Source organism: Scatophagus argus, chromosome 17 (assembly GCF_020382885.2).
Source record: "Scatophagus argus isolate fScaArg1 chromosome 17, fScaArg1.pri, whole genome shotgun sequence".
In the NCBI taxonomy this organism is placed as follows: domain Eukaryota; kingdom Metazoa; phylum Chordata; class Actinopteri; family Scatophagidae; genus Scatophagus; species Scatophagus argus.
The window spans coordinates 12,250,459-12,270,091 of NC_058509.1; the positions used below are offsets into that span (position 1 = coordinate 12,250,459).

Consider the following 19,633-nt stretch of genomic DNA (forward strand, 5'->3'; position numbering starts at 1 on the left):
CTATTAACTTGCAGATAGCGTCTAATTCTATTGGACTCAGCTTGTGGGGGGTGTGGCAGTTAGATTATATACCGTTCACTCATTGGTTTAGATGCTTGTCGCTCCGTAGAGACCAAGTCCCCTCGTATAAGGTACTCTGAGTGGTGAAAGTAATGAAGATGGAAGGAGCTGATGTTGATGAATTATTGAGGAGATTTATGGAGTAGCGAAGTGATAGCCGTTTACCCGTCTCGTCGAAACGATAGAGGAGAGCCATACCAGGAAATTGCCAGATAGTATGCCAGTAAGTAATCACTAACTTCCCCAGTTTACTTGGTGTCGCGCCTTAGCCAAGCTAGCTAACTAGCAAGCTAATCTGTAAGCAACCGTAGTGACAGCTCGTAGTCATTCAGCAAGCCAAGACAGAGAGTGCGTGACCGACCGCGGAGAATTTATTTACAATCTCTGGCTGATACCGGTTAACGAATACACTGAATTGTGTGGCTGATAACGCCATTGAGCTGCCGGTAACTTGAGAGAGATTCTCACTTTCTATAACCCAAGCTTTGTTACCGATTGTCATTGTAGCAAACTAGCTGATTATCAGTGCCTCTGGATACCAATAAAATTAGACAACATGAAATAAAACAGTAGTCAGTGAGGTTTCCATTGCAACCATTTTGCTAGTGTAGTAGATTAAGTCACGTTTGTCACAGAGACAGACTGTGTGTACCTGACTTTATGCTGTTTTGTAACAGCCGTGGGTGTCTGTACTGTCTGGACTAAAATACTTGTTAAGATTCCACAGGCGATTGCAGTGTGTGTGCACCAGTTTTTCAGCAGTAGAGACACCACTGCAAAGTGCTTTGACAGATAAAGTGTTGTTAGGATTTTTCTAATAGTTGAGTGTGAAGATTTGCCACCGAGTCCATGGCAGTCCTGCTCTATAAAATGAACTCCTTCACTACAGTACATGCTGTTAGAAGTTGCATTATCGTTGTTTTACATTTTGTGTCCTTCACAAAAGCCGTGCTTGTTGTGGTGTTCCAGTTATTGTTCAAACAAGATACTGTTTGCGGCTTAGCTCATAGTTTGTCCTTGCTTTCCGTATCGTGTGTGTTTGCCTTTGTCATTAGGGGGAGGCTTGCCTGTTAGCAGTAGATGGGTTTGTTGGGTGGGTGAGTGCGCACTGTTGAAGTGGTGTCATTGGAGTTTTGTTTGTGTGTGCACGCATTAAAAGTATGCATGGACTTGTTAATGTGTGGCATTCATGGCTGCTTCTCTTAATGCTTTTTGACAGTGAAGCGTGTTAGGTCATAGAGCAAGAAGATCGTGCGGGGGTCTGCTGTCCTCCAGCATCACAGCTAGAGTCATCCATGCATGCTATTTTCTAAAATATACAGGCAGAAACAGTTGCAATCCCCCTTTCATCTAATTTTATAAACCCAAGTCACTAAATGGATTTTCCCAGCAAAAGCATCCTTTTGACGGCAAGATATGCAGCATACAATAGGCTCAATGGAAAAAGCAAGGCAGTCAAGCTAATTATCTGTGACATTTTAGGGCTGAACATCAATAGATTACAGAATAGATATTCAGGTATGACAAGAAAAGCTGAGGCAAAAACATTGAAAAAGGAGAGATAAAAGATGGCATTTAAATAGAAAAAAGAGTGATGTTAATCACTGTTCTCTTCAGGCTTGCTTTCTGAACGAAGACAGGGAATTAGAGGAGTGAGAGGATGGACTAAGATGCATCACTGGCTTAGAGGCAACGGAGAAAGGCGCGTAGGCTGCTATAAGAGGATTCCTCCCTGTCAGATCTCTCTATCTGTCTCCCACAGTGGCAACACACACACACACACACACACACACACGCACCAACCACAGACTCTGTTGTCATCTTGACTTAGCTACAGGCAGCCTTCTGCTATATATGTATGTGTGTGTGTGTGTGTGTGTGTGTGTACAAATGAATGAGAAACAAAACGGAAGCAGAAGCAGAACCCCACCACCACCCAGCCCTCCCCCTTCCTCTAAGCTATAAGCAACCTGCTACTGAAGCTATTGAAGAAGACCTTGTGGGGCGCTAGGTGGGAGTTGATGATGCAACAGGGTTAACCTCAGGCCAAGATAGTCCATATAAAGAATATGGCAGCAGACAGCATGAAAACTATGTGATATAAACTGTAGAGAGATGTTAAAACAAAATGCTGAAGACCGAGGAATGGGCAGACGGCGTAAACAGCTCTTAAGAGTGGGGGTGAACAGGAGATCAGGTCAGGTTATGAGCTTTGGACATGTTAGAAGCTGTGCCCTTTATAACCAGTTATATAACTAGGCCTTTGCCTTTAGTTGGTCAGCCTGCAGCTCCTCAAAATTGCATCTTAACTGCTTTTGCTCCCATTAAAGTTGAAACAAACCTGGAGTCACTGGTCCAACTTGTTGACAGCTGTTAAATGACCTAGTTTGGAAATTTTGGGTGGAGGCATATAGTTGTAGTTCCTGGTTCTGTATTGAATAGTGCAGTTCAACAGTTAATTAGTGTTTTGGGTGTGTCTGTAAAAGAGTTAAGGCAGCTGAGGATACTTTAGATGATTTAGTTTTTTGATTTATTTGTTCTGTTTCACAACTTTTAGTCTCCTTGTAGCTTTAATTCGTTGAGGGCTTAGTGATGTGGGTGTCATCATTGTCATTATCAGCCTAACCAGTAGCTCATGTGGGTGGAACCCTGTACCACAGGAAAAAGCAGCTGGGCAGCTCCGTCACTCTTAAAACCACCCACTTCGTCTTTCTCCCTGTTTCCTTTCTTCCCTCAATTCTCCCCTTCGATCTTATTGGTCCACTCACTTCCTGGAAAAAAAAAAGCACGTTCCGAAGCATTTGTGAAATAGGAAATTACAACAGGGAGGGAAGTACATGTGTGTGTCCCCCTAATTCGTTCTCACATACTTGTTTTTATACTCTCTCCACCAACTTCCTCATACAGGTTTGTTCTCACTTGACTACCAAGCAGTAGAGCACACTCTGTTTCGATAGTGCTTGTTTCCTGTGCTTTTTGTATGTATCCATGTAAAGTAGTAGTATGGCTATGGTCTGTTTGCTTCATGTTGACAGTAACTCTCTCAGAGCATGCAAGTGCCCTTACAACAAGGATTAGGAATGTTAACTCAGAGGAAACCTGTTTGTGTCTGACGAAGCCTTCAGAAGGAGGAGTCAAAAATAAGCTCATTTAGACAGCCAGTCGTGTGTTTGTGTTTGTGTGTCAGAGAGTTTAAGATAGAGGCGTGGGTGTAAATTCAGAAGGAACGAGCTGTCAACTTTAGCTAGCTCACAGGAACAGGTTTTGTCAAACCAGACATTGAATGAACAAGCGCTTGTGCAATGTATGACACGATGTCCATCACTCATTTGCAACTAGTGGGATATATCAGAGCTTTGCACTTTTGGAAAAACTCAGTAAACCAAACTAGGCTACAAAACACAATGATTAAATCTATTTTTGAGCCTGTTTAGATCAGAGAAGTGTGTGTTTCAGTACCTGTCCTTGTCTCATGTGTTTCTCAGAGCCTGGGAGGTTGAATCCTCTTCTTCTTTATTGACTCTATTATCTCACTCCTCTTTAGTTATCCATCCCCTGGGTTATCTTGCATTCTTTTATCCCTCATTTCTATATACATCCAGTTATCTCTCCCTCTATTAATGTAGCCACTGATCTGTTGTCCTCCTTTCCTGCACAGCCTACCTGTCGCTCTCCTGTATTCACCATCCATCTCCTTGTTGTTGCTTCACTGGTTTCTTACTTGTGCTTGTCAGGCCTGCCTTGCCACTTGTCCTTAACACTGGTTTATTCATGTGTGTGTTAGTGCGGTTGAGCTGCCTAGAAGATGAGCACCAGCTGCTGCATTGTTTGGTCTGGTTAATATTGATTTCTGTCATGATCACCATAATGACATAGAGATGGATAACAGTTAGCCAGGCTAAGACAGAAGACAACCACCTGCCTAATAACATAATTACGCTCTGTAGTGTACTCCCAGGGCAATTAGTTTTCTATTTTTCTCCACCAGTTGCCTGCCTGTGCCCGCATGCAGTATGAAAATACAGCCTAGATATTTGCTTGATAACTGTTGGAACTTGGGTTGCGAAATGTCTGGATTTGTGCACGATGATGTAAACAGTGAAAAATCACTATGGACGATGATATCGACTCTTAAGAGTTGCTGGCAAAAGATTCAGTTTTTGACTGTCTCAGGAAGGCTGTCCTATAGCCAAAAAGCCGCCTTGCTCGAGTGAGTAGGGAGAATCCTCAATAGCTCACAACTGTAGTCACTGCCGCTTCTCATTGTGTTTCTGAAGGTAACCTTCAAATTTCTCACCCAGCTGAGAAAAAGGAACAGGTAGATGAATTCTCACATCCTTTAAAACATTTGAAAACAAATTTAGCTGACTAGCTATTCTGATGAAGCTAAGGTAAGAAACAATAGTGCAAATAACAATGGTACAGTGAAGTTTGCAAAATGGGCAGGTTTAATAATGAAATAATAAGCTATCTTCAACCAGTCTTGATTAGTCAATTAATGACTTTGTTGTTTAAGGGCAAATAAATTAATTTTCTAGTTTATCTTAAAAACCAAAGTATCTTTGAGATTTATTTTGGGTTTTTAGGAAATTATGGTGGGCATTTTTCACTACTTCTCGCATTTAATAGACAAAAGGAAATAATCAGCAGGGTGATAATAACTGTTAGTTGCAGTTCTAGTTGTCACATTTGGCTGGCACTTTTTTAAAACTCTTATGAATATTCAAGACACTTATTTTGTAAGATTGACTCTTAATGTAATTTGTTTAAAAGTCATTTTTATTTGCCTCAGGGGGCTTTACAGTCTGTACAGGACGTGGGACCCTACATCCTTAGACTCTTTGCACTCTTCACAAGTTTCTGTTCGGTGTAGCTGTCTTGTTATGATTAAAATCATTTTGAGACACTGCAAACGTGTTGCTGCAGTGGCCTGAACATGCTGTTGAGGTAGGAGGCAGATAAATGACATGGGTAGGCGGCATTGCAGGCAGCTGCTGACTATAGTATCTTTTTCAGGATGCAGATGACAGGCCCCAGACGACAGTGTGGACAGGGTTGACCAGTTATAAGTGACTCCGTAGGAGGAGAAACCCGTCCACTTGGAGGACTGACTCACCCGCTCTCTAATCACAGCCTTTTATTTTGTCATTCGTGAGCCTTCCATTAAGATGCACATTTTGGCTTTGGACGTCACTGTCCTCCTTGTTTTCTTCACCAGTGTGAAAGAACAGAACAACAGACTGCCACAAAGGACTAATTTCTCTAAATGGAGGCTATTCTGCTTTATAATCCTTCCCCATTTCATGAGTCACTGGCTCCCCTCCCCCCTTGTCATTCCTGTCATTGGTACAGTCCATAAATAGACACCTGGCTGCCGTGGAGCGACCAAGCACCGGAATAAAACAGAATAAAACATTTGTATGCGTGAAGGACAGATTAGGGAGCAGGGAAGATGTGGGGAGAGGGAGAGAAATGAGTGATGTGTGGCAGGTTGAGCGAAAGGACGGAGCAAAACGAGTATGTGAAAAGTAAAGGATGAAAGCCTCCATAAATGGTTTTTAAAAAAATTTGTGACGCACACATGAATTGCAGATGTATTGTGATGAAAGATATGTCAGGTTTTTTTTTTTAAATAATGATGATTTAAAATCAGGCTGAACCCTCTGAATCTTCTGAATCTGCAATCTTGTGTGTGTCTTTGATATGTTTGGAATATTGTCTTCCCAGAGATGCAAAATGTGTGTGTATTTATGTGTGTTTTAGTGTCATCTACTAGATGAAATGTTTTTAGTCTCTAGACACTGTTTGAGCACATGTTTCTGGATGACAAATGTGCACATAGAAGGACTTCTTTTTCGCTCTTTTTTTTATTCCCCAGCCTCTGTTACCAGACATACCAAAAATGGACTTCTGCATTCAATGGCAAGCATAGCCGAGGGGCTCGCAGTTTCAAAGTGCAGACACAACATTACCTGTGAAAACAAACTACTGGTGGAAAATCTCTGATGGATTATCATCAGAAAAATATAGAGAAGTTGTCCTCCTCATCAGTCATTGTCTTATGGTGATAATCACAGTGCAGAGTTGGTTACGAGGACCCAGTACACGGAAGGACAGGGAATACAACTGCTGCTTATTTTGACTATTACCCTCTTTTTGTTTCAGTTCAGTTTTGTTCTCAGTTATTTGTTTGATCTTTGAACAGAATGGTCATCACAGTTTCCCAAAGCATTGGTATTGCATTTACACTGACATGAAACAAAAGCAGAAATTTGTTACATTTCAGGACTAGAACTAGTAAATATTTGGCACAGATATCCTTGTGCCTTTTTAAGAAAATTAAATTGTAATAACTTAAGTCACACCCTTACCCTGGCACTATTATCAGGTCAAAATTTCAATTTGACCGTTACCCTGGGTCTGAATTGGACATATTCTCCTCTGTCATCACCCGCACATTGGAGCTGATATTTTGAAATGTAGTTCAAAATCCCACCTGAAGTTTTACTGATGTTGTTCTTTGTCTCTGTTCCTCTTACTCTATATATTGCTTTTCTCCCATTTTCTGCCTTTGCATCTTGTGTCTTCAGAACAACAGTGTCGGAAAGGAACCAGCAAAAGCTTTATTAAAACACACACAGAGAATTAAAATGGCAGTGAGAGCAAAAGAAACACTGTGCAGTATAAGTCAATAAGAGATAGCATAATATAATATTGAGGGTTCAGTGGAAAATAAGCTACCGGCATGCAAGTCAGATGCTGAGAACTGGAAAGAGAGAAGTTAAGATGCAGACAGCGTAAGTGCTGTGATGGATAGAAAGGAATATCAAAACTATGCAAGAGCAATGAGAGGAGCAGCGCATTCATTTGAACATGAGTAAATGTGAGCTAATGCAGGTAAGAGCCCGTTTTCCTTTTTCTGACTCCGTTTAAAGACATCCAGACTGTACAGCCTGTTCAACAAGCATCTAAATTCTGCCACATTTTTTTTCTCATCGGTGCTTCAACGGCAAAGCCAGCCAGGCTTCTCTGTGTGGGTGATTTTTCGATTTGCGAGCTTGAGTTGAGAATAGGTTAGGTACTTGCTGCAGAGGTGTGTGTGTGTCTGGAGAGGAATGCGAGGGGAAACAAACAGGAGCGTGAAAAGGATGCAGAGACTTATGCTTCTTTGGAGTGTTGAATCGATGCCTGGGGCGTGTACAGCCACTATTCACCACTGTCATGGCATTGTTTGCTGCTTGTAATGGGATATTTTTTGTCAAGATAGCAAATCCTTGTCCAAGCTGTTCATTGCTTGCATGTGCGTGTGTGTGTGTGTATATGTACAAATGCACTATGTATTTGTTGTGTCTCAATAATTATGCAGAGTGTGTGTTTTATACAGTACTTCTTTCTCTCTAAGGTAGAGGTGACTCCACTGCAGATGAGGGAACATGTTGGCTATGGACCAAGGAGTGGTGGAGGAATGGCTGTCAGAATTTAAGGTACTGCTTTACTGTGTGTGTGAGTGAGAGTGTAAAAAGCACAAATCTATGATTAGTATGCAGCATGGTCTCTGCATAGAGAGACTATCACTGCCTTTCTCATCAAGATTTAGTCAAAATATAATCACTCTTACTAACATCCTTTCTCATCCACCTATAACCATAATATCAAGCTGATTTCTTGCTCCAAAACAATATCTGTGCACCCTGTCAACTGTAAACAGATCAAATTTAGACTACGTTTACAAATTTTTGAGGAGTTGGTTCTCACTTCTCAACTTATCATGGTGTGTGTTTATTTTTAGGATATTGGTAAGTCAGTTAGCGTGTCAAACCTCAGCCGTTTGTTTGTGTGTGCGTTTCAGACCCTCCCTGACAGTGCTGTGTCCAGCTATGCTGCCTCGCTAAAAGACAAAGGTGCCCTGGTCCCTGCACTCTACAAGGTTATCCGAGAGAATTACAGCGATGTATGGAAACACTCCTTTATGTTTTTATTCATGCAATATTATCAATCATTATCAAAACCTTTGACCAGCACCTTTGTGTTTATTGTCCTGTTTTCATTTTATTTTGTACGTTATAGTATATTTATGTTATTTTGTCTTATTGATTTATTTTTTTGTCTGACTGTCCAATATACTGTACATCCCAAATACTGCTGTCTTTAATTCTGACATTGTGTGCACACCATAAATGCCACATGCAAAATTAATTACAGTTGCAGTGATGGTTGTGATGTATCCATGTGCCCATGTTTTTGGTTTTCTGTCCCCCCCCAGTTGCTGGAACCGGTGTGTCACCAGTTGTTTGAATTTTATCGGAGTGGTGAGCCACAGCTACAGCGTTTCACGCTGCAGTTCCTGCCAGAGCTCCTGTGGAGCCTCCTGTCCGTCAGCGCAGCCAGAGACCCACACACCTCCGGCTGCATCGAGGCCCTGCTGCTGGGCATTTACAACCTGGTAGGGGAGGTGATGAATGGTGGTAGTGGTGAATGGATGGTGGTAGTTGTTTATGTGTGTGCATTTAAATTTTCAATACCACCTCTTATGTCACAGTTGGTCTGATTTATGTCTCATCAGTAGAGGAGAGCTGCTCTTGTTAATAACAAATAGTTTCCTGTTTGATAAGAGCAAAGAAAAACACTAGAAAAAAAGTCCTTGATCCAAAGCAAATGAGCAAGTACATGTTCTAGAAGCAGCGGACATAACCACTCAACTGTTTCTAGGATCTGCATCATGTGTTTTGAAAGATTACTTTATGCCCTCACTGCCTTGTTACACAGCTGTGCAAGGAGAGTGACGGGTAATGCGAGTTAGAAATAAGGGAACTGAAACACAGTGACTTTGCAAACACATAATATGGATGGGCTTCATCTCGTAAATGTCCTTTACTTGCCATGTGAAGATGCCAGCACTAGCAGTTATTAAAGCATGGTCCTGTTTTCATCCACTTTGGCTCCCAGTGTCCTATCTATCAGCAAAGTGCAGCGTCCCCTAACTTCCTGTCTGAATAGCAGAATAGGTCAGCTGTCACTCAACACAGTGGCTGGCTCCTATTAATCTGTTTGACATTAACATGCACACAGGGGACACCAAAACCCCGGGGTTTGTGCAAGCATGTACACACAATATTGCGCACAAATAGGCACACACGCATACACCAACAGACTGAGTGGAGAAACGGAGACCCTGAGGTCCACATACACAAACACCCACGCATCACATATGAGTGTGCTTGAAGAGATAAGCACACGCTCTGAACAGGTTCAGGGCACTGTGTTTTCCTCACCCACAGAAACATTTTGTAATGGCCTTCCTGCTTTTCTCTTTCACAGGAAATAGTTGATAAAGATGGACAAAGTAAAGTATTATCTTTTACCGTCCCTTCCCTCTCCAAACCCTCAGTATACCATGAGGTGAGAAACACGCACAAATCTTGTGTTTTGTTGTTGCTGAAATGTTCAGTTTAAAAACTTCATCTTCATCTTCCCACTTCTAGCCTTCAGCCATTGGCTCCATTGCCCTTACAGAAGGGGCTCTAGCCAATCATGGACTGAGCAGGGTGGTGTACAGCGGGCCTCACCTCCAGAGAGAGACCTTTACAGCACAGAACCGGTAAGAGGCTGGATAGGCACACTTGCTTTAAAGTCTGTTGGGTGCTTGCTGATGTTCCCACTGGGTGGAGCTTGTGCTTGTTTTAAATGGGCTTTCCCTGCAGAAGGCTGCCAGTCTGCCTGTTTAGACTTGGCAGCAACACATGCCAACAACCAAAGTAGAAAGACACATGGAGGAGGATGAACATTGTGACAAAGAAACACTGACAAGTTCAGTAAATGTGGAACATTTTTCAAAGGAATGAATTTCTTATATTGTTAGTGTTGGGCTGTCCACATTGTATTCAGACACATCAGTTGTCTCAAAATGTTAAATGCACTATGATGAATGCATTGTACTGATAAGAGGTTGCACTCTTGAAGGATTTTCGTTTGATGCCTTTTAACAACGAAAGTATTAAACAAACATTGCCTCGCAAATTTAAAGTAGTCATGTTCTTGACAGGCTGCACGTTTTCTGACAGGATGTGTGTGAACTTCACACAGCAGTCCATGAAACTGGACCAGGACCCAGATGGAGTGTTAAAATAATGGCTTTGTTGGGACACAAATCCATCAAACTATTTTGACTGTTACCAGAAATGTTAAGTCAATTTAGTCTGATAATTTCATTAAATATAGTTACCTTAATAGGCAGTCTAGTTTCAGTATTGTCAGACTTGTGAGAGAGTCTGATGATAGGAGCTGCCAGAGACAGAGTTATTTTTAGGCATGGTGCACTAGCATCAGTGAAGGCCCAAGGCAGTTGTCTTTGCTTTGTTGTGTTTGAAGTTGTGATATTGCCTTTAGGATTTCCTAAATTAATGTAATCATGCTACACTGCAGCCGAACTCTGAAAGTGGTTGCGGTTGAACGTCTCCAACTTTTGTCAGTACTGTTTTCCCTTACTGTTTCAGACTCAGGGCAAAGATTGGTAAATCTTTTTTTCCAACTTACGTAACAAAATAAGTCTGGCTGCTTTTTAAGATCATGCAAGAGATACTTTGATCTCTATTTGTAGGTGCCTGGGAGTTCTACTTCCTATATGAAAAGGGAACTAAGCTTTTTTATTGCTGAGTGGTGGAAAATCTGATAAATTGAACTGATGTCGCTTGAGTCAGCATTGGTTGGGACTGAAGACTGAAAATTACAAAAATCTGTTGGTGTTTGAATGGAGTGAGATTACCAAACCCAAAACACCTGAATCTCTGACCCACCTGTGGACAGTCAACTTGTATTGCGGGTTAATGTGGGCAATGTAGAGATTGGATTACTCTTTTTCAAGAAATCCCAGAATTTATCTGATGACTTCAGATTTAATTTAGAAATATTTTACTCTCTTTTTCCTGTGAATGTATCTACAGTATGTTTTTAGGTCTTTTTGGACATAAAATGTGCTTTTTTAATGGTACGTTTGTGCTGGTCAGATTTGAGGTGCTGACTTTCCTGCTGCTGTGCTACAACGCTGCTCTCAGCTACATGACCTCCACCTCCCTCCAATCCCTCTGCCAGCTCAGTTCCAGGTAAAACACACACACATGCATCATTATAGCAGTATAGCTAAATATGCTGTTACTTGTCATGAGGACTTTAAGTGATAGTTTCATACTGACAGTTTTTTGGTGCTAAATGTTTTGAGGAGGCTACTTACACATACACACACACGCACACACAAATGCTGCTTTACTTATCTGATCCTCTTACAGACTGTAATGCCAGAGAGAGCCAAGATATCTGCTATATGATATTCCTGTGATGTAGACACATCCCAGTTCAGTGATTTTGGTAATCTGCCAGCTGCTGTTGAGCGTTGCTCTAATAAGCACAGAGCTGAAGAGAAGTCATCAGCTTTGATTTTCCCTAACTTTCTAAGTTGTAGCTGAATCCTCCTTCTTGCGGCTTGTATGATGTGTTGTGGTTTCCCTGGTCAGATGTTCTCTGTATCTCCAATGCAAGCTTCACTATTGTGTTTTTATTGCTTATCTTCCAGGGTGTGTATATGCGGTTACCCACGGCAGCAGATGCGGCGCTATAAAGGCATTAGCACACGAATGACGGTCACATCGGACTTCCTGGTTCAGCTCATCACAGGGATACACTACGCCTTGTGAGCACACACACACACATGCCTGCACAAACAGCCGAATCAAGCTCTGATTTGTTAATCATGCTGTTAAATGGGCCCTGTGGGGTTTTCTTGCAAACAAACAAAACTTATGTTTACAGGGTGAATCATCTGCATGTGCGCATCTGCATCCTCATGCGTGTGCACGAGAGAAACAAAATGGGGGCCTCCTCAGAAGCTCCATAGGGCTACAATATTACTAACTGTGCAACAGGAAACTTTAAATCTGTATCAGAGAATCATATGCTGTGTTACTTGTTTCCGTGTCTGTGTGCAGGTGTAATGGGGAAGTTGAACTGGGATCCAAAGCACTGGATGACGTTCTGTATCGGGCTCAGCTAGAGCTGTTCCCTGAAGCTCTGTTGGTGGGTGCGATCATTTTTTCTGCTGCTATCACATCTCACTTCACTGTGTTTTTGGACCTGTAGTGTGTGCGTGCTTGTTAGAGAGCATGTGATTTAGACACACATGCTAGCCTGTGGTTTTGGTTCATGCAGAGCACACTACGCTGTATTGTGTTGGTCTATGTGTGTGTCAGAGACTGCAAGCAGAGTGTAATCCCACTAGATTATTTACATGCTTTCCACTCTGCTCCGTTAAGCTATAATCCTTGAGGCCCTGAGAGCAGAGGATTGAACCTAAGATTGCAGTATTACTACACAAGGCTAGGTGTAACAATCAAAACACAACCTTTGGATTCACATTAATAAGAATAGTGTTGGGGTTTGAAAAGATGTTTTTGAAATAGAGACACAGCTTTGTGGACACACATCATGAACAAACACACTGCTATGTGGCGGCATGAAAGTGTCAGCGTTGTTGTCCAGTGTGTTGATTTGTTTACTTGTTGCAGCGGAACACACCAGGTGGCTGCTAGCTTAGCATAGCTTGGTGACGTGTACCTCGTGAGACCGATGTGTTGCAGCCTCACAGACAAAAGACATGTTGTGTTGTGATTATGATGCCTTTTACCTCATGTTACGTACTCAGCTGTTGTATGATCATTAGTGCAAGTGCCACTTGAGATTTTTCAGCAGGTACAGAGGTTATTACAGAAAGACTTGTGAAATGGTGTTAATAAAGACTGAAAGACAAAGCCTTATTTGTTTTTCTTATATCACCAGTCTGCGTAACACAATCAGTTTTAGCTAAGCTTTTAAGTTTATTCTTGTGCATAAAAATGCCAGTCACTGAGTTATTAATCGGATGATATTGTTATGGTCCCTTCTTTGGAACTTCAGTGTTGCTTAAGAACACAACACAACACATCTAAGTGGTATCAGAAAAGCAGCTTGTTGCATCGTGTACGGGACCAGTGCCTTCACACTTGGATCTTTTTGGGAGACACAAAAGTGTCAGCTTTAAAGAAGAATCTAAACATGTGTAACGGATCGGTTTAGAGTGTGGAGTGTTTTTACAATTAATCTAATACAAACTGTACATCAGTTCATTGTTTCTTCTACTTGTTCCTTCAATCAAGGAAAGCAATTTCTAATTTTGGTTTGTAAATTTTAATATCAGTTTATCATATTTGTTGTGGTGGGCGGCACGGTGGTGCAGTGGTTAGCACTGTCTCCTCATAGCAAGAGGGTTCCAGGTTCGAATCTCGGTCTGGGCCCTTCTATGTGGAGTTTGCATGTTCTCCCTGTGCCTGCGTGGGTTTTCTCCGGGTACTCCGGCTTCCTCCCACAACACCAAAAACATGCACATTAGGTTAATTGGCTACTCTAAATTGCCCCTAGGTGTGAGTGTGAGAGTGTGTGGTTGTCTGTCTTTGTGTGTTGGCCCTGCGATGGACCAGTCCAGGGTGTACCCCGCCTTTCGCCCGTAGTCAGCTGGGATAGGCTCCAGCTCCCCCGCGACCCTGACGGATAAGCGGTATAGAAAATGGATGGATGGATATTTGTTGTGGTGTCCACGCTGATTGGTTAGAAGTAGCACAACAGATAAGAAATGTGCCTGTAGTGAGATGGGGGGGGGGCAAAAGGAACAGGATTATCACCAGGTAACATTGACTAAAACTTGTTGGCTCCTCTCCTGTCAGAAAGCCAGTCCAGTTCCTCACTGGGCGGGAGCCACTGGTTAAATGTCCTGTGGAACTTCAGCATCCTAAGAAGCAGTAACATTTGTCAATGTGTGCGTCTCATCATTCTCAGGTGGGTAATGCCATCAAATCCTCACTGCATGGCGCAGCCTTGAAGAGCAACAGCAAAGAGGGTGCACGGAGTATCCAGGTGGAGATCACACCCACCTCCTCCAGGATCTCCCGAAATGCTGTCACCTCCCTCTCTATCAGGGGACACCGCTGGAAGAGACACGGTAAAACTCATTCACAGTGGGGGTGGGGGAGCAAATTGAGGTGCAGAGACACAAATGTGGGAGTTTAAGTTGCTGAGATCTCACACACACTTTTCCCATTTTTCTTTAAGAAAATTGTGGTCACATTTTCATGGAGTAGTAAAAACTAGAATTGTTTGTTTGAAGAACAAATCCATACCAAAGGAGAGAGCAACAGGTTTCGATCTCTTCATTGTTCACTCACCCTACCATTTCATGTCCTGCTTTCACTGTTATTAAGTGTTGTTGCCATCCTTCGGTCTCTTCAGTTTCCATGCCGTCTACCTTTATTAGAATCTACTCATTGAAAACCGTGACTTCCTGTCAGATTTGTTAGGATTTGCTCAAGTTGGTAGCAGTACAGAGACAGACAAGCATTCTCTGTTTAAGAGATTTAACAAGGCACATGAACTACTTTGACAGGAAATCAGATCAGGTAGTGTATTTATAGTTCAGATGTACTACAGTGTGTACACTTATGTATGAATACGAATATGTTGTCTTCTGTGTAGTTTCAGCTCTCAGTATTTCAGTGACCAGAAAGCAAATTAGGCTTTTATTAGACTAAATGTTGACAGTCTTTATGTTGTTTTCAACTAAGAGAGAGACACCCTCTTCTCCAAGAATACAGATAAGTCAGGTAAATTACAGCTTTCAGTTGGTTTAATGAGTAGGTGTCATCTTGATCTTCACGGCCCTTTCTAAACTCATGGCTATCTGCTTATCAGTGCCAGCTATTTGTTTATGCATAAAACTTTTGTTGTGAGCAGATGAAAGAAAATACTGTTAAATATTAATACATGTGTTGGGGTGAGCAGTGGCCATGTGTGAAATGCGATTCCATTCAAATATCGTATTCATATTCATTTCCATACGGCATGTACTTAGACCATGTGTTATGTTCTGATCACTATGATTTTTGTCTTTTTATTTTTCTGCCATTACATTGATTACCTCTGTGTGTCTTGTGTGTGGTTGTGTGTGCCTGTGCACATGACCGTGTTTTTGTTTTTCACATATGTGTGCATGATACGTGACTGTCTTTGCGTGTGTGTGTGTATGTGTATTGTCGCATCACCCCCCCGCCCTCATGCCTCCCACCAGAGTCCCAGGAGGTGAGTGTAGACAGTGAGGCTGCACTGGGGGGCGTGGCCATCCCCGAGATCAGTGTGACAGGTGTGAGCGGCGAGCGAATGCCCAACGGAGACTCCCTGCGGCCACGCACTGACGGCCGTGCACAGCCGGATTGCGACACATTGGGTTCCGCCTCCGAGGTCAGCTTGGACCCCCGAAGTCATGACTCCAGTATGCGGGGTCAGGAGGTCAGGAGGCAGAAGTCTGTGAGGCGGATGGTGGAGAATGAGGGTTCTGGGCCTGCCTCCACAGGGAGGAGCCAGTATTAAGGTCCAGCCCCTCCTTCCCCCTGCCCCACTCCCGGGGTAACCTAGGTAACCGTGTGTGGGGGCGTGGTCTGAAAAGCTGCATGATGACTTTCCCCTTTTGCCTTCTGCGCTGAGCTTCACCAACCTCTCTTCACCTAATTGCACTATTCCTCTCATCTGTCTGTGCAGCGTCATTTATTCATTTACTCTCTCCTTTGTTGCTAAAGCTTCCTCATGAAGATCTCCTGCTGAGATTCCTTCAAATGAAGTTAATCACTCAAAATCTAACTGAATAACAGATCAATAACCAAATAAAAAAAAAAAGCATAATAATAAGATATGCTTGGCTGAAACTCACTATCAATGTAATGAAATGAATCTAATTAAAAGCAGTTAAACAAGGAGCAGTTGGTAAAAGTAGCTTTATGAACAGTAAACACAACACACACTAGATAGAAACTTCTATTTTCTAGCTGTGTATCGCTTAATAAAAGTCACACTAATGCCATATCAGGTCACTGATAACAAAAATTCCTGATGACCTTCAGTCCAGATATTATACCTCTGTTAGCAGTCTGCAGTCACAGTGTTGTTTATGGTTTAGTTCCTCGAGGGATCAGTAAGCCTTTGGATCTCTTATAGCACACCTCGGTACGCCTCAACGCATTACTCCTGGGTTGCTCCTGGGGGCAGATAACCTCCTTCTGACTGGTAGCTAGGAGCTGAGGAAAGATATGCGGGTCTTGAATTATTTGAAGCTGATAAAACTGGGCTTTGTTTTGTTTTTGTTTTTAAACAGGGGAAATCTGACAGTGAAAGATTTTAACATGACCTGCATATCTGTCTGTTTACCAGCTGTTTGCAGGTGTTCAGAATTGTGTGTTTGTGCATATGCAGGCGGTTGGCCACTTACACAGGTGTGGATGCATGCCTTGAAGAAAGATATTTGTGTGTTTGTCTTTAGAGTTAGTGAAGAGGAACATGTGTATTTAGGGTTAACTTGTGTCTTTTGTTTGCCTTCCTCTACTTTTCCTTTGTGATCTTTCCTGGGCTTGTGCTCTTAGACTCTGCCTTCTCCTGCCTTTGGGACAAAACATGCACTCCTGCCAATAAACCAGCTGATTGTTAAGCTAACGTGCGCTGGGCTCGAATACACAACTTACATTGTCTCATGTCAAGTGATGAGATGTCCCTGTCAACTGCAGTTAGGGTGTGAAGGCGCCACCTGCTGGACAGTGATGGAGCTTTTCTGTCATGCAGCCCAAAGATCAAAGTCATCATGCAAAACATGTACTACATAATGTATTTTCAGCCTTGTTCAGCTTAATAACTTGATTGGATCAGATGGGCTGGATGACAGATGAGGTAGTTGTTTTTTTCCTGTGCATCCTCCTCTTTTTCATTTTAGTGCTTGTCTCCCTCTGTGTGTCTGTCTCACAGACGCAGTGGATCTGGGTTCCCCGGATGAGCTGATGGATATTTCAGAGGTGGATGAAGGGGTGTGGCCATGTGGTGTGGGGCCTGACATGACCCCACCCACCATCACTATCAGCAATAGCGTCACCACATTGAACCTGGGGGCCAAGGCCATGAAGAAGTGTCGGTTCGGAGGGCGCACCAGCAAGGATAAAGACAAAGAGGCGAGCCCTCTGACCACGGGCCGGGCTGCCAGCGAGAACACAGAGCTGTCTATCAAGCGACTGACACTCACTTCCAGCCAATCGGTGCCCAAGGCAGGAGCTCTCACCAGTCTGACGCGCACTGCCAGTGCCGTCTTCTCTCGCTCCTTTGAGCAGGTGGCCAGCGGCAACGTCCCCGCCACCAGCAACCACACCGCCTCAGAAGCCGGCCGCTTTTCCTGCAGCCTGCAGGAGGAAGGGCTGGGGTACTTAAGTCCAGCGCCAAACCACACGCAACGCTCACCCAGCATCAGTGTGCATCTTGGCTCTGACCTTTGAACTTCTTGTGACTCCTGACTACCTGAACCCTTGCCTCTGATCCTGTGACCCTGTACCTGTGACCTGGAACTCCAAGCCATGCCAGCTGCAACGGCCCTCAAACACTCCCTCTGGTTCCCTCGTCACTGCGTGTTAACGTCTTTGATCCCCTGTGGTGTAAAGCAGCTTGCTGCCCTGCTCCATTCAGACATTCAGAGTTCCGTCAGTTCATCTCTGCTTATTTCGCCCAGCACAGTCTCCTCTGAGTCTGATGGAGGCAGGATGTCGTCGACACCACCTCCAGCTTCAACAGTTTTTACTAGTGTACTTTTGCCGTGATGTCGTGCCAGGACAAAACCACACTGCGTTGCAGAGCAGTCTGACATGAATGGGTGCACTGAAAACTCATTCCTAAAAGAAACTGTGTGGGAAAGCATTAGAAAAGTATTTTAACTGGTGTTTGATGCCCTGCATGGCTTCTCCAACTACACCCATCCTGACCTTGCCCAGGTTTGTTAGAGGGCAGGTGTTGAGTATGCAGGAGCATGCTTGAGTGTGTGTACTGTATGTGTGTATGTGCAATTGTTTTTAGAGTGACGGCTGCTGATTGATATGAACATGAACAAGGTATGATTCTCCAAATTGGAACAACTGTTTCTACTACTTTTTTTAAAAAAATGAAATAAAAATAATAAGTCCCATCTAATAGCAATACAAATCTCTCCTATTCAGTGTTTTCCATTTGTTGGGAAGATTACCCAAACTCTCTCTGTATATTTTAGATATAGCTGTGCTTCTTTCAAGAAAAATCTGCATTCTTCTGCACATCAATAAAAGTGACCGCTAAATAATCAACCAGAATGATGAGAATTGGTTCTTTGTTTACAACTGCACAGTATTGCCAACACAATGGAGAAGCAATATTTGTGTCGCTCCTCTAGCACTTTCTTGAATTGCTGTGCATTTGATGGCAAAAATATAACTCCAACTTCTGACAAATGACAAGACTGATTTTGACGATCGGGGACGATGAGTGTGTATGATTTTAAGTACTGAATTTTGCACAAGCAAACAAGTTGTGTTCTTAACTTTGGTATTTTCTTATGATGAACAAGAGTGGTTTCACTCTCAGCTGTGGTATGTTCCTGTGAGAGAGATGCACTTTGTTGCTCTGTACAGATTCGAACCAATTTTGCACCTAGCTGTTGATCCAAAAATTTAAAACCACAGACTTGAACTCCACTTACTTTTACAGAGGTAAAAGAATAAGATGGCTAAATTGTAACTAAACCTATTCCTGTGCATTCTGAAGTAAGAAGACTTACAGGGCAATAGGGCATCTTCTCTCTCCTTATCCAACCACCGTTCCAGCTGTTTGTAGTACTTTGGTGATGTGTTTTCCTGTGTCCCTCCTTGTTGTTCACGGCATCATGTGACATGACCTGGTGATATTCTCTTGCACCAAGAATGGAATTAAACCCCGCCCATCTGCTACATTTGATGTCCTAAATCAGGCGTTCATACTGTCCCTGGCTCAAGCAGAAATGTGTCCTGTTGTCTGTGTACTAGAGCTGTCAAGTGTCCATACAGTAGCATGGTGGGACAATAACAATCATCGTGTTTTTGTGTGTGGGTTTACAGAATGTGAATGGGTAAGCTCTTGTTGTACATCATACTAAAGTTGGTTTATATTGGCCTTTTCATGTCTGAAGATAACTCACTGCTATGACTTCTGGGAATAAAGTGTTTCTATATTTCACTTGTGGGCTCTGTAACATTTTTTTCTGTCTCTGCTTCACCAAATATGACGGTGATGACTTCAGAATCTCAAAACTATAAAATTCAGGGGCTTTCTTTGCATTTATACATAGACCATGTGAGCAAATTTATTTTTTAACATGACTGAATACACCGTCTCTGGAAATAGGATTGTGTACGTTCTGTAAGCTTTATCTTCTAAACTGGTTACATGAGCAAATTTCTTATACCAAATGTAAATACTATTAAGTATGCTGAAGCTAGACTGATATTTTAACACCATCAGAAGGGTGTGGTTGAATAGAATAATGTGAAAAGCTTAGTTGAGCTGTCAAAATCAGGGCTGATTCTGGGACAAAATTGTGCTGTAATCAAAGATATTGAAAAGGCCCAATCAGTGTTTTTTTAACTTATGTATTATCATATAATATAGGTTTCTACATTAAAAATATGTTGTG

General features: G+C 42.6%; 1 protein-coding gene across 2 annotated transcripts; it reads left to right on the top strand.

Annotated features, from left to right (window-relative positions):
- The first annotated feature begins 87 nt into the window (after nt 1-87).
- Nucleotides 88-19,176, top strand: fam126a (family with sequence similarity 126 member A). 2 transcript variants are annotated; one of them, XM_046418196.1, is made up of 12 exons: nt 88-283; nt 7,463-7,544; nt 7,910-8,011; nt 8,324-8,503; nt 9,379-9,459; nt 9,543-9,658; nt 11,064-11,159; nt 11,627-11,743; nt 12,039-12,126; nt 13,918-14,080; nt 15,203-15,546; nt 16,921-17,059. In XM_046418196.1, exons 2-11 carry the CDS (start codon nt 7,494-7,496, stop codon nt 15,499-15,501), a joined length of 1,293 nt encoding a protein of 430 aa, XP_046274152.1. In that variant the 5' UTR covers nt 88-283; nt 7,463-7,493; the 3' UTR covers nt 15,502-15,546; nt 16,921-17,059. The 2 variants fall into 2 exon arrangements, with proteins under 2 accessions (XP_046274152.1, XP_046274150.1); XM_046418194.1 differs by lacking the exon at nt 15,203-15,546 and having other exon boundaries at nt 16,921-19,176.
- The last annotated feature ends 457 nt before the right edge of the window (nt 19,177-19,633 follow it).

Excerpts from the sequence above, each read along its gene's own strand:
- fam126a (XM_046418194.1), top strand. The coding sequence starts at position 7,494 with ATGTTGGCTATGGACCAAGGAGTGGTGGAGGAATGGCTGTCAGAATTT. Across the intron at positions 8,012-8,323 it reads TCCGAGAGAATTACAGCGAT|TTGCTGGAACCGGTGTGTCA; the intron begins GTATGGAAACAC and ends GTCCCCCCCCAG. Across the intron at positions 9,460-9,542 it reads AACCCTCAGTATACCATGAG|CCTTCAGCCATTGGCTCCAT; the intron begins GTGAGAAACACG and ends TCCCACTTCTAG.